General features: G+C 43.0%; 1 protein-coding gene across 2 annotated transcripts in view; it reads left to right on the top strand.

Annotated features, from left to right (window-relative positions):
• Positions 1-7321: 7321 nt before the first annotated feature.
• Positions 7322-14238, top strand: part of AEBP2 (AE binding protein 2) — a 49536-nt gene continuing 42619 nt past the window's right edge. The window contains exon 1 of one of the 2 annotated variants that reach the window (XM_054073136.1): positions 7322-7998. In XM_054073136.1, the coding sequence (XP_053929111.1) occupies positions 7412-7998 (587 nt within the window). In that variant the 5' untranslated portion in view covers positions 7322-7411. The remainder of the gene's footprint in view (positions 7999-14238) is intronic. The other variant, XM_054073142.1, reaches the window with a different exon arrangement.

Raw genomic sequence — 14238 nt, 5'->3', positions numbered from 1 at the left:
GTAATGAAAGATCCTGCTCCTGACTTCACAGATATGTTTTTAAAGTGCTGGGATTTACTGCTTAGCCTACTTGTGCAGAACTGGCCTCTCCATTTGGGATGACCTCCCCGAGGTTTTATTGTAATGCTCTGTAGTAGCTGACTTGTAGAGAAGAAATGGACATACCAGTGGCAACCCTGTATTTGTGGTCAGGTGCACACCTTCATTTTAAGCTGAGATCCAGCTCTAGTTTGCGTAAGAATGTAGAAAACATGCATTCCCCAAATTAACAGCACGTAAAAAGCCTTTAATCTGGAAGTAAATATGTTAATTATCTCTTGTTAAAACTAATCTAAATTGCACCCTTTAAGAATGTTGATTCTTTTGAGACTTAAGAATTTCAGCTCCCTTTTATTGAAAAAGAGCAAACTGTGCCAAGTGAAAAATGTACACAAGGTATAAGATACCTCTGGAGGAAAAGAAAATGTTTCTGATGATGTATATATGGGTTTGAATCTTAATATAAAAAATATTAACAATGTTCATGACAGAGAAAGATGTCCTATTTGCTTGTGCAGTATCACATATATTATTGTGTTACCCATCCATATGATGTATTGCATCAGCTATTTAAATTTTACAATGTCGCATTTGGAAAGCTTTCTGAATAGTTTCAAAAAAAAGCGCAACACAGTTTTAGTAAATACTTACGCAAATTGCTGGAGCTCACAAAAAATTTAGCGCCACGGGGTGACAGGATTAATATTCTGATAGTGCAGGAGTATTGCAAATAGCTTTTGCTTTTGAAGCAAATTCTGCGCTGGTTCTCAGTGGTATCTATAACTAATATCTTATCATTGGATTTGAAATTCTGTGCTTATGTTTCAGTTTTTGCAACAAGCTGTGAAGCACATAAATGAACCATGTTATGAGGCCTTCTAATGCCTTGAACTCAGAGCTCTATATCTTTCACTTCTAAGAAATCTTCACGCTTTCTTGGTTTGCTTTTTGTGTTTTCCTTCAATATCATTTGACAGCAAATTTAACATGAATTAGCCTGCATTTTAGAGAAGAGGTTTTATGCACTTGTAAAATATCTGATTCCTTTTAATTATATCAGAGCACCTAAGGAACCAGGGCTTCCTCTTACTGTTTGTGTTTATAAATGCCTTAATGCAAAGATGCCCTCCTGTCCACTGGGCTTGCAAGTTGTTACAATAATGCAAATGCAAATGCAAATATAATGAATGTTAGGATGTGCTTTTGGATGAGCTCCAGAATGACAGAATGGGGCTTTCCACTCATGAACTACCTCCTGGTCTTTTGCATCATCATAGATTTTCTGTTCCTTTTTTACCCATCCCCAGAGTGGGCACAGTTACATTCAGCTGAGCTGTCTGGAATTTTCTGAAGGTTCATGACCTAACAGCAACAGAACACTATTTTATTTTGTTTTCTCCTAGTTACCACTAAAAGCAGTTCCTTGGTCTAGCTCGTGGCACAAATTTCAGAGACAGCTGTGCTGGCACAACAGAAGAGGCAGTGTGTCATGACGAGAGCTGTAACAAAGCATGGACAGTGAAGAGGGAGAAGAAGGACCCGAGCGGTATATAGAAATTATATCACAGCGAAGCGTTTGCAAAGCCGAAGTATAGCCCCATCTCCCCCCAGTGGGGAGAGAAGGCAGACCCCAGCCCCGTATGCCTTTCAGCAGCCTTCCTTTGGTTGACCCAACCTAAGCAAGGCTTGAAGTTTCCAATAGTCATGTCTTCTAAGCAAAAACACCACAGAAGCCGAGTTTAAAGGGAGAATTAACTGGATGCTGCAGGAGGGGGTGGGGTCAGAATTGCAGAACGAGGCAGTTTCAGTCCGGTCTGAAGGCAAGGGTGAGAACCGAGTGCTGGATGCTTACTTGAAGCAATGGGAGATTACAGCCTCTTACTCCAGACCTTGAATTTGGATGGGTAAGGGTGGGGCAGAAAGAAGGGAAGGGTGCAGTCTCTAGAGGCTGCTGAGCAGGCAGAATACTGTAAGCAAGGTGAGTCATGAGGTTAAGGCAGCAGGAATTTCCTGCAGTGCTTAAGACATGCATGCAGTGGCAGGGGTAGGAGAAAGTGACCAAATGTTTTGTTTTACAGAATTTCTCCTAGCATCCTAACAAGTGCAAGACAGGATGTCACTTTTCCTGCATCTTAGGCCTATGGCATTTTTTCCCCTCTTTACAGGCCTTTCTTACTGTTTCCAAGTGTTTTGCTTGCACACGACACATTATAGAATTCTGATGCTGATCAACGTTAGGGAAAAAAAATAACTGAGAAAACCTGCCTCACATTTACAAAAGCTGCTGATGATCTCATGTAACTGTCCTTCAATCCCTTCAAAATCAGCAAAATAGTTGTGACTCAGGAAAAGAAGAAATGCTTTCTTTGGTTTGTGCTCATTAATGATTCTGCTGTCATTGTGAATGCCTTCACCCTGGTGTTCCTGAGGTAAAAGAATAAAATCTTAATTTCTTCTCCCTGCTCTGCTGTATCTGCAATGTAATTTGTTCTTGCACTAGCGGAGAATGGTTCTGCTTGCACTTTGCCTGTGAGCAAGCTTCTAGTTTATCTATTGATATTTTTTCTTTTTAATTTTGTACTTTGTTGAGTATGTCTTCCAAGTACATAGATTAGTTTGCCTCAACACAAACATATCTCACCTTTAAATCATTGTTGCTGTGCTAACATGATCATACCAAGCTATACTGAGCATACTACAAGCCCTTTGTTTGAACTACTAACATCTACCCTCAAAACTTAAGTGGATGTGCAAGTCCTTTTTTCCAAAGGATTTCCTAACAGTGAGTCTTCCGCTTTTGAGATTTTATCAGACCACTCAAATGGAAGCGATTTAGATGCCTTTCCAAGTTCTAGACTCACATGCTCTCAGACCGATCTCATCTTTCAAGAGGTTTGAAAAGTCAGAAACCTTGGAAGAGATTTACCTTTGGTAAGCTGTGTATTTTTGTTCAGAGAAAGAGACTCAGGTAATTGTTGCTGCTTGTATTTGATTAGGACCTTATTACAGCACTTAAGGACCAAGCCTGGATGCAGAATTTTGTGGTTTTTGAGAAACTCAGAGTAGGACACCAAGTGATTATCACAGAGTATTTCTTTGATGACTGCCTGTGGCTGTAGTGACTCCTTTGGTACTGATCTCTTGCTTAAATGCTAAGTGATTTCCATTAGGCAGGTTCACACTGTCCTTCCTATTCATTTGTGTCCTGAGGTTTCCTTCCCTGACTCTCTTTGAATACACAAATTACTTAATGAGCTGGCATCCCTACCACTCTGCTTAGGAAACTGGGAAGTGGGAGGTCTGAATCACCCTGCTTGCCTTCAGTACAGAAACACAAGGAGCCTTGCGTGCACACAAGACCTCAAGAAACTCTGAGAGATTTGGAACAAAAAAACGCCACAACAAAAACCAGTACATCGATGGACTTGTGAACACACAGTAGAGTGCATCTGGACAAGTTACATTAGGGTATGTGGAATTCTTTGAGATAACTTTCCTCTCACTTTTCTCATATTCTTAGGTTGCAAAAGGTAAGTTTTACCTAAGTCCTTTACATATTTTTGGTTTCTTATGGCTTGATACCTCTCTGACTCTCTCCCTTGCTACAGCAGAGAACTCCAGAAGGGAACCAATGGGTAGAAGAGACATAAGAATTATTCCAGCTACTGCTGTTTTCTGACTGAATCAAAGGGTTTTGTTTGTTTCTGAAAACTCAAGCTTCGTGTTTGGTAAGACTAGTGACAGCAACACCCAGCCGGGAGTGCCACACCTTCCTAAGAGAAGAGTGAAGTACAAGAGCACGTTGTTACTGGGAGGGAAGAGGAAAGGCAGAAGATGTAGAACCTCAGAGCCTGGTGACTATTTTGGTGGAGTTAGTAGATCAGCAATACATATTTTGTATTTTAGGGTGGGCGGGGTATTTGTTTGGGTTTTGTTTTTTTTTTAGGGGGCCTTGGGGCCCTTTTAATTTTTGTTAGTTTTTAGGCATTCTTACCATTTCCATTTTCTAGTTGAGGATAGTTTCCAGAAATCTGGGAAATGGTCATGTCTTTTTTTGCTATCATTGGTTTCCAAAGTTCGCTTCTGCTCCTCTGCAAGTTAGATGTCATTGGTTTGTTTTCAAAGATTAATCCAATGTCATGCCCCTTTGTTCCAATACTGTGTTGCTGTTTCAGCACTGTGGCATTCTATTTTGATGCTGCTACACCACAGGTTGCTGATGTTGCTGCTAACAGGCACATTTACTGATGGGCTGGGAGCCATCTCCAGCTATGCTAATGCAGGTCTTAGGAGCACCCTTTCTAGACTTAATCCTATGTGGATAACTTCTCCTGGAATCTAGGATCTCTATGGATATGCCAAGTGTGCCTGCTGTAACTTGAACTGGGGATGTTCTTCCTGTTGCACAGAAGGCACAATGTTTTTTCTGCACTGAGTTGTGGTTCTGTGTTTTGTAGCTTGTTTTTAAATTAAATTACCACCACTTCACAGTTTGGGGTTTGTTTTTATTTTCTTTAAACATGGCAAGCCTTGTAAGATTTGGTGAAGATAGACAGATGTACATATGACATTTAAAATTCACATGGAAGGGCAATTTCTGTTTTCAATTACCTTCTTCATCTCTCCAATAATGTGTGAAATTACCTGGTTTCACCTCTCGTGTTCAGATTCTACCCACCTTCCTGTTATACTGCAGATCCTCACAGTAGAAACTTTTGCTAATCACTTCCACATGACAACTTATCTTAGCTTTCTTAACATCCATGTAGACACAACTCTTGTCAAAAAGCCTGTCACATCAGTCTGGCATGATCTACCTTTAGTAAACTTTATCCCATTTCACTTTAATATTAAAATGACTTTAATTTCCATAATTTGTTCTGAAGTCTTGTATATGACTGACAATCATTCTGTTCAGCTATCTTTAACCTTTTCCCTTCTACTCATACCCACCTGATTTCTTTCAGATGGCACAATTCCCACCTCAACATATTTACTAACCCCAATGCCTCCAAAACCAAATTTAGTTTTACGACAAAAGAATTAACCAATTTCCCTAGTTTTAGTACATTAAACTCTTTGGGTTTACTTTCATTTAAATGCAGTAATCTATATTTTGCTTTCCCATTTAGTCATACTGCTTTTGCCGCTCTACTGCAAATGAAGGTTTAAGGCCACATCTAGTTTGTTCCCTTTGCTGTCTCTTCTCACTGCGTGGCACGACTGCTTTTTTCATTCCCTTTTGTCACTATCACTGAAAATCTTTTTCTGTCTCCTCCGTGCCTCAGCTGAGCTCGTCTTTTGACAGTTCTCACTGGGTAATGTCACATCGTGACCTGCACCCTGTAGCTCTCTTTGCTGAAGAGCCTCATCGCTCCCTTGTAAGCTCTACATTCTGTTTCCACTCTATTTTAATTACCACAAGTCCAGTCAGCTCCAGAGTCTCTACAGTCTCCTCACATCCCACCCCTGCTGTCCTCTCATGGGTACAAATGTCACTAAGTTCTCAGCCGTGACTCTTTGCACCCTACCTGCTTTTGCGGCTGGAGTTTCTCCCGTGAGAGGGAAGGAAGGCAGGGGGAATCAGGTGGCTACACTTTCTAACTGGGAGTGTCTTGTTGCCATGGGCTTGTCCCATGGGAGTCACACAACCCTAGAATGGGTTGGGTTGGAAGGGACCTTAAAGATCATCCAGTTCGACCCCCTCCTGCCACAGGCAGGGACATCTCCCACCAGAGACAAGGCTGCTCAAAACTTTTCCTATCTATAAAGAAAAGAATGGGTTTAAAAAAAAAATTAAAATAATAGACGTGCCTTTCCATAGGAGATGAAAGACATGTACAGACATTGCTTTGAAATTCATCACATTAGTAATTTTTTGCTAGGGTATCGATCCTGTAAAATACTGTGCTGTGCTGACAGTATTTTCACACTGCATAAATGAGATAAACCTACACAATACCTGTCAGTTTTCAGACAGGAAGACAATTTTATCTTCATGTTTTTCACCTTTCAAATTAATAATTACACATTTTTATTTCATCTGAACGTGGACCACACAAAGCGTATTACGCTACTTAGCCAGGCACCGTTCAACCCCAGTGTCCTAACCCTTATGTGTCATAGAAGCATAGAATGGTTTGGGTTGGAAGAGACATTAAAGATCATCCAGTTCCAACCCCCCTGCCACGGGCAGGGTCATCTTCCACCAGATCAGGCTGCCCAAGGCCCCATCCAACCTGGCCCTGAACACCTCCAGGGATGGGGCAGCCACAGCTTCCCTGGGCAACTTGTTACAGCGCCTCACCAGCTGGTGAAGGGGCTGGAGAACAAGTCTTACGAGGAGCAGCTCAGGGAACTGGAGTTGTTTAGCCTTCAGCAGAGGCTGAGGGGAGACCTTATTGCTCTCTACAGCTACCTGAAAGGAGGTTGTAGAGAGGCGGGCGCTGGCCTCTTCTCCCAAGTGTCAGGTAATAGGACCGGGGGAATGGCCTCAAGCTGTACCAGCAGAGGTTCAGACTGGATAGCAGGAAAACATTTTTCACAGAAAGGGTCATCAGTCACTGGCAGAGGCTGCCCAGGGAGGGGGTGGAGTCACCATCCCTGGAGGTATTTAAAAGATAGGTAAATTAGATGTTCACGGACATGGTATGGTTGGATTCAATGATCCAAGAGTTCTTTTCCAACCTGGTGATTCTATGATTCTAATGTCTAGTCTAAATCTTCACAGCTTCAATTTAAAGCAATTACCCCTGGTCCTATCACTCCATGCCCTTGTGAACAGCCCCTCCCCAGCCTTCCGGTAGCCCCTTTCACGTACTGGGAAGTCCCTCCAGACTGAACCACCCCACCTCTCCCAGCCTGCCCTCCTACAGGAGGTGCCGCAGCCGTCGCACCAACTTCGTGGCCTCCTCCATTCCAATACCTCCACACCCTCCTCCTGCCGGGGATTCCAGAACAGTACTGCAGCACCGCGCACGCACCAGTTCTGAACTCGCTGTTTCCCTTCTCTTTTCCCCTTCCCTCCCACGTGACGCGACTCCATCGGGGCGCTGCGAGCGAGCGAGCGGGGATCCCCGCGTATCCCCACTTTCCCCCCTTCACCCGCACCCCAACGCTTTTTGTCCCTGGGCGCGCTCCGTAGCGCGTGCGGCGGCCCCCGCGCCCGCGGCCCCTCCCTCTCCTTCTCTCTCCCTCTCTCTCACTTTGCGATTGAGCGGGACGAAGAAGGGGGGGGGGGGAACGGGGAGCACGCGCACGCGCGCGGCGGGGGGGGAGAACGGGACGGGGAGGCGCGGCCGCGCGCACGCCCGCCCCCGCCGTTTTTGCCGCTCCCGCCCGGCGCCGCGCGCAGGGGCTGTTGGCAGGCGCCATGGCGGCCGCGCGCAGCGACATGGCGGAGCCGCGGGGGCCGCTGCCCGGCGAACCCGCCGCCGCCGAGGAGGAAGAAGCAGCAGCAGCAGTGGCGCCGCCTGGGGCTGGATCCTCGCCGCCCCCTTCAGCGGAGACGGAGTCGCTGCTGCTGCTGAACGGCGAGGCGGAGAGCATGTCGGAGCCGAGCCCGGAGAGCGCCAGCCAGGCCGGGGACGGGGAGGATGAGGACGAGGAGGAGGAGGAGGAAGAGGAGGAGGAGGAGGAGGAGGAGGGCGGCGAGGAGGAGGAGAGCAGCCTGGTGGGCAGCAGCAGCACGAGCAGCGGCTGCTGCAGCGACGAGACGCGGTCGCTGAGCCCCGGCGGCAGCAGCGAGGCCGACGCCAAGGAGGAGCCGAAGGGCGGCCCCGGGGGCGGGCTGGGCCGCGGCGGCAGCAGCTCCAGCAGCGTGTCCAGCGGCGCCGACGAGGGCTACGGCACCGGCACGGGCGGCGGCAGCAGCTGCAGCGCCGCCTCGGGGGGGCGGCGGGGCAGCCTGGAGATGTCCTCGGACGGGGAGCCGCTCAGCCGCATGGACTCGGAGGACAGGTCAGTGCCCGGGCACCGGCGGGCGCGGGGGTCCCCTCCGAAAGCCGGCTTTCTGCCCAGGGAGGGGGTTGAGTCGCCAACCCTGGAGGTATTTAGAAGACGGGTAGACGAGGTGCTCGGGGACATCGTTTAATGGCAGATAGGAATGGTTGGACTAGATGATCTAAGAGGGCTTTTTCAACCTGGTGATTCTATGATTCCATTTGCCCCGCGGCCCGGGGCTGCTGCACCCGCAGTCCTCAGCCTTAGGCGTTACACGGAGAGCTCCGGAGCGGCCCCTTCTGCCATCTGAGCACGGGGCGCTGTTCGAGCGGCGATATTTCGTTGCCGTTCACTTCAGCCTCTGCAGATTTTTTTCAGGTGGTGATTTAGGGGTTTTTCAAGGTTGTATCTTGAGCTGGTGCGCAAGGAGGGGTGTAGCGAGGCTTCAGGATGGGGAATCCTCTGTGGATGTCCTTATACCTGCACCCAGGTCTCTGCACCATAGGCAGAAAACTGAATGGTAACCTCAATGGCATAATAGGGGCAACACACCCCCCCCACACCCGCTCAGTTTACTAAAATTAAAAATATTAGCCTTTCCGTATTAGGTGTACACAGGCAGTGAGGGTGCACGGTATTAAGCTAGGCTCACATTTATTTGAGGTTCTGAGCCATCTTTGAATGAATTCTGTAATAGTAAATGTGAAGATTATTTCGTAGATTTTTGGCTGTTAAAGGTATGCATCTCGTTCTACCAGACTTCAGCTTGATTTTTGTGGAAAGGCGCAAACGAATTCTCACACATGGTTGACTTCTAACTTTTAGGTCTGATTTAGCTTACTAAGTCACGCGTTTAAAAGAATAGGGTTTATGTAGCTGGTTTCTTGGATGTTGTGTGTAACGGTTTAATTGACAAACTGCAAATAGGATGAAATATGGACATAATAGCAGCCTTAAAATGCCGTAGGTTCCTTTACTAACTTGTCCTTTCAAGTAGTTTGAGAAACTTGTGCTCTTTTTTAATTCCAGTTTAGCATTAAAAATCAAAATTTTGTGTTACAATTGTGGTTAAGTAAGAATTACAATTTTAGTTTGACCTTTCTTAAGGTAGTTTAATTGTGAAGTGTGGAGAACTATGTGGTTCGGTCTCAAAATGTACTTTGAATATACGTTGGATCAAATTCTGTGTAGCTGTACAGACACCCGTATTTCAGAACTGGGGCATCACTAGATCTAACCTCAAATGTTAAAAAACAAACAAAACCCTTGTGAGTCAATTCCCCAAACTCATGTAATTGGCCTAAAAGTCTTAAGAGGGGGGAAAAAAAAGTCAGTTCTTTGATTTCCGTCTGAATTTTAAGACTCATAGGAGTCACATTTTCTTCTTTTCAAACTTGTGCAGGATGGAAAAGGGAGGTGGGTTGCAGCTTTGTTAATTTGATTTGTCTGTTTTTTTTCCCAAAAGCCTCGACTTGGTCTGAAATTGCTTACGTATGGGAGTAGACTTCTGAAAAAAACAGCAGGGACGTAATGGGTTTAAAACCTCATAACAATTTCTTATTTTTCCTGTAATTAAAATTAAATCTAATCCTGATCTTGAGTGCATGTCAGTTTGTGGGTTGAGGAAATAACAGTAATAACTTGCAGGGGCTTTCTGGAAGTAGAGAGTTGTTATGCCTTGCTGTGCACTCCAGGGCTAGTGTGCTACTTTCTTTCTCTGTCATTGTTCTCATGGTTCTCTTGCTATGATCACAGTTTAATCCATTTGTGTACTCATCGTTGCTTCTTCCCACAACCATAGGTACACACTCAGTTGCAGGAGTGGGACTCTTTGTGTTTAGTGGTTTAAATAAGGTCTGCGCCTTGTTTTTAAGCTTTCCAAAGTTTTATCTTGAACTGCCAAGCTGAAAGGTTGGCACGCTAAGAGGGCATTTTGTGCTGTAATTTCAGTGCCTGCCTGTTGAGTTGGGTAGGAAAAGAGCAGTGTTACCAAGAGTGCCATTTGATATTCCCTGTGATCAAATATTTCATTTTGTGTGTGCTTCTCACTGCAGCACAGTAGAATGCTTTATTATTTTTGCTCCATCTAGTCCAGCAAGTCACTTGCTTGACCTAGTGATCCAAATGATTGCTTCTGAGTGGAAGCCAGCCACGATATAATCTTATGCCTTTTAGATGATCAGACAGACAAGCAGAGTGTTACAAAAGATAGGGGATGTGCCAAAGAGCTCAGGAATATTTGAGGTGGGATGCTGAAATGCCAGGAGAGAGTTGGGAACAGTTTTGTCTTGTAGATGGAGGTGCAGGGTTATGATAGTGTCTTAAAATCCTTGAAGACTTAATCATTCATCGATTTAAGCTCTGTGTTAAAATGTAGATTCTGTAACTACTGGAGAGTTCTATCTATTAAGTGGTATTTTCTATGAAATAGTATGTTGTACAGTTCTTTGGCCCTTGCTGACTATCTGTGTCTCTGAAGTCCTAAGGAACTTGGTATCTTGTCTCACAGCGTGTTGTAGAGTGAGATTAGCTAAGGGAAGAGAAAAAGAGAGAGATTGAACTAACATGCTTGAATTTGCAGTTGCTGGGTTAAGTGAGAGGAAGCTGTTAGAAAGGTATACTTGGTAAAGATTCTCCTGCTGTAGGCTGGTTTGGTAACATACAGATAATGCCCCCAGGCTTGGAATTTTTTTTCTTGTTTCCTCTTTAGAAAATTTGAATAAATAAGAGGGTGTGGTGAGAGGACCTGAATTCCATGCACAAATTCCTGTTTCCCTGTCTACAGTCTTTATCATTCTGTACAATTATCAGTGTGCTATTTCTTTGATTTTTCGTTTAGAAATATCAAATATAAAGTAAACTGCAAATAAAACAGCTGAACAGGAGAATCTTGCATGTGATCGAAATATACCTACTGTTCAGCAACCCCTATTACTAACATTTTGAATGTATTTTGAGAGTATCTGCTAACAGAATAAATAATTTGGAGCATTACTGTAGGAAACTTGTAAGTATTTATAAAAACACAAGAAACAAATGTAATGTTGAATATCTGTGTCCTGAAACTTAGGGTGAATCTTAACCAGCTATTTCTGGGGATATAGGCAGACTTTGTATTTTGTTAAAACATATTTATCTTCCTTCCAAAAACCCCCATAGAAACCAAAAAGTAAACCCCAAGCTGATAGCTAGGATAACCAGTTGGCATTTTCAGCTCAGTAGTATTAGTAATGAGAGCTGACTGCAGTAGCTGTATGACAATCCCATTTTTTTTCCTGGGAATTGTGCAAAGTTCCCACTACTGTGCTAAAGTTTGTCTACAACTTTTGAGGAAGCTCGGATCAGCTGGCTCAGTAATAATAGGCTGCATTCAATGGTGCCTTTCTCTAACTTCAGCTGCACTGAAAGGATGGATGTGGTTCTCCAGAGTTCTCTGGAACAGTTAGTCTTACAACAGTGCTGAGAAATATTTGCAATAACTTTAAAAGAAAAAGTAATGTTTCAGTGAACTATAAACACAGTAACTGAGTTTAGCATTGGGCCATGGGTACTGAAGCTAGACCTTAGCAGGTGCATGAATTTGGGTATAAATCAGCTGATACAAATGCAGTGAAGGTGTGACTGCAGCTCGCTGGTAGGTATTGCTGCACTATGGCATTTACTTACAAACACTTAGCATTATGTTACTTAAATAATTTAAATTTTGTGTATGGGTAAGTTTTATTACAGAAATATATTTAAATCTGAAATAGTTTCATTATCAGTTATTGTTTGATTTAGAGAACAGTGGTAGATCTTGCAATTGTAGTAAGATGTTTAGCAGAAATATAAGTCTTAAAGCTATATGAAGGGCATTTTTTGTTCACCTTTGAATTTGTCGTGTGTATTTTTTCTCTCGCCTAGAAGTTACCCATGATGTCTGATTCTGACATCATTTTTACCTTTCTTCAGCGGTTTATCCTTTGTGTTCTCCGCTTACTGACTAGGCAAGAAACACTGAAAAATTTTAGCTGTAAGTATCAGCTGTTTTGCTGACTGATACGAAAGTGCTGATTGACTAGGTGTTAGGCCAAATGTAACAGGTTGTTGTTGGACCTATGTAGTAATCTTTCCCTCAGGCACAGCACTAATTAGTTCCCATCTTTTTCACAGAGCAGGCAATTTTCATGTGACTTGTAAGCCTTTCTTTCTCTTTTTTCTGAGCCTTTTCACATTTGCTGTTATTCACCAACAGAATTGGTTATTGGGAGGGACCGACTTAAGGAATACTCAAGGAAACTTATAGCTATCATAATGGTTTTAGACTTGTAGAATAGTTCTGGAGCTGTGGTTATTATGTTCTTGTGCAACAGGTGAACAGTCTTTAAAACATGTTTTCGAAAAGTTTTTTTCAATAGGAAACATTTTTGTGCTTTAGATTGTCAGATTTGTTCGTTTTATGGAGTGAAATGAGGCAGTGTGAAGCTAACCTTGAAAGATAAGAAATTTGAATCTGAAAAATTCAGGATCTAGGTTGAGGTGATTTAATATTAAGGCCTTCTCATCCTTTAATACATATGCTGATTTTAAAATACTACCTATTTAAAGGTTTAAATGTAGTCTTTATTTTTTCTAGCTTTAAACTCTTAAAAGTGAAGAATTTTCAGGACGGAATAGGCAGTGACATGTGGATTCTATGAGTGACGTTTATGAAGGCAGAACAGTAAATTTGAAATACAATCAGAAAGGCGTATGGTACGAATAGATATGCTTTGTGTGTCCACGTTACCAGATCTAGAAGGGCTTCAGGCCTCTTTCTGCTGCATAGTCTCACTTGTTCTTATTGAGGAAGTGAAGAATCAATCATTAGCACTTATGGCAAGATGGTTAAGTCATTACATTTTTAGAGTGCACGTAATATTGACGTGTCAGAGTGGGGTATACAGCAGATTTCCTGAGTTTCCAAAATACTGCTGAAAATTACATTTTCAGCATTTCTGACTGCATTTATTGTTGCTTCTGTTATTTGCTTTCAAATTACAAAATAAACCCCTTGTTTCTGTAATGCTTGTGTTCAGGCCTTTCTGGAACTGAAGAAAATAGCTTTTGATGGGAAGACAAAACAGCTCAGATATTTTGTATGGCAAGTATCTTTAGTAGTAAAGCTGCTGGTTGATATAATTAAGTGATTAACCTGAGGTCTTTTTGTGAACTAGATGAAAGAGCTTGATACAACGAGGTGTTATTGTAGTAAGATGTAAATATACTTAATAGAATTGGAGAAAAACATTTTCCTATTCAGTGTAAGAGATAAATGGTGTTGCTTTTATGTTGGATTTGTAGATCCACACAGGTCTATGTGCGTTTTGTTTAAATTTGACACCATTAAACCTGGTAATTTCTGAATGTGTTCGGTGGGTTGTTTTGGGGAATTTACTAGGCAGTAGTGGGAAGAACCGTCTATTGGTTCGTTCCCTGCCCCACCCCCCCAACCCACATTTAACTAGGTGTTATGTGCAGCCGGAACATCTATTTGACAGAGATTTGACATAATGCATTTCTGGTCTGGAGTCACAGATAAAAGTAACTTTTCTGGATGATGCAGTGAAAATGTTCTACTGTGGTCACTCTTATTCAAATCTGAAGAGCTTTCCAATCAATAGTTTTAATATATTTACATCTTTTTTTTAAAAACACTATCCAATTAGAGAATAATGGTAGGGGAACAAGCTGTTTGCAGGGCTAGCACAGAAACATCATGGAACTACACCTACAACCCATTGAGCTGGAGTTGTAGAGCAGCCTATTATTGGTAGGAAAGTGGGGACATTGTATAGAAGTTACTGATGAGGGACAGAGGGGGAAGGTGAGATAAACACAAACTTTTGGTGTGATAGGGAATGAGCCATCTCTAAGAGCCTGAGAAAGAAGCAAGAGCTTTAAGGCAGAGGAAGTGAAAAATTAGTCTCTGCTGTAAAGGAGCAGGGAGTCTTTGAAACAGGTGGGAATGTGGTCTCCAGTTAACTTGTGCCAGAGGAGGGAACAGAAGAGAGTAAGGAACTCCTTTGAGTGAACATTGGGTTTTATCCACTCTGCCAGTTGCCAAAAAAATATGGTGCCACTACTTGCAGAAAACAAGAAAAAAAAGTAGTAGTTTTGTAAGATTCTTTGAGGTAGAAGTTCCTTTGTTTTATTATCTATTTGTATAACTGTTTCCTTTTTAACTTTATATGCATTCTGGAATTGTTCATGTTTAGGATACAAATGTGTTCAAACAAA

Source organism: Cuculus canorus, chromosome 1, assembly GCF_017976375.1.
Source record: "Cuculus canorus isolate bCucCan1 chromosome 1, bCucCan1.pri, whole genome shotgun sequence".
Taxonomy (NCBI): Eukaryota; Metazoa; Chordata; class Aves; order Cuculiformes; family Cuculidae; genus Cuculus; species Cuculus canorus.
This window is presented reverse-complemented; position numbering and strand designations above follow the sequence as displayed.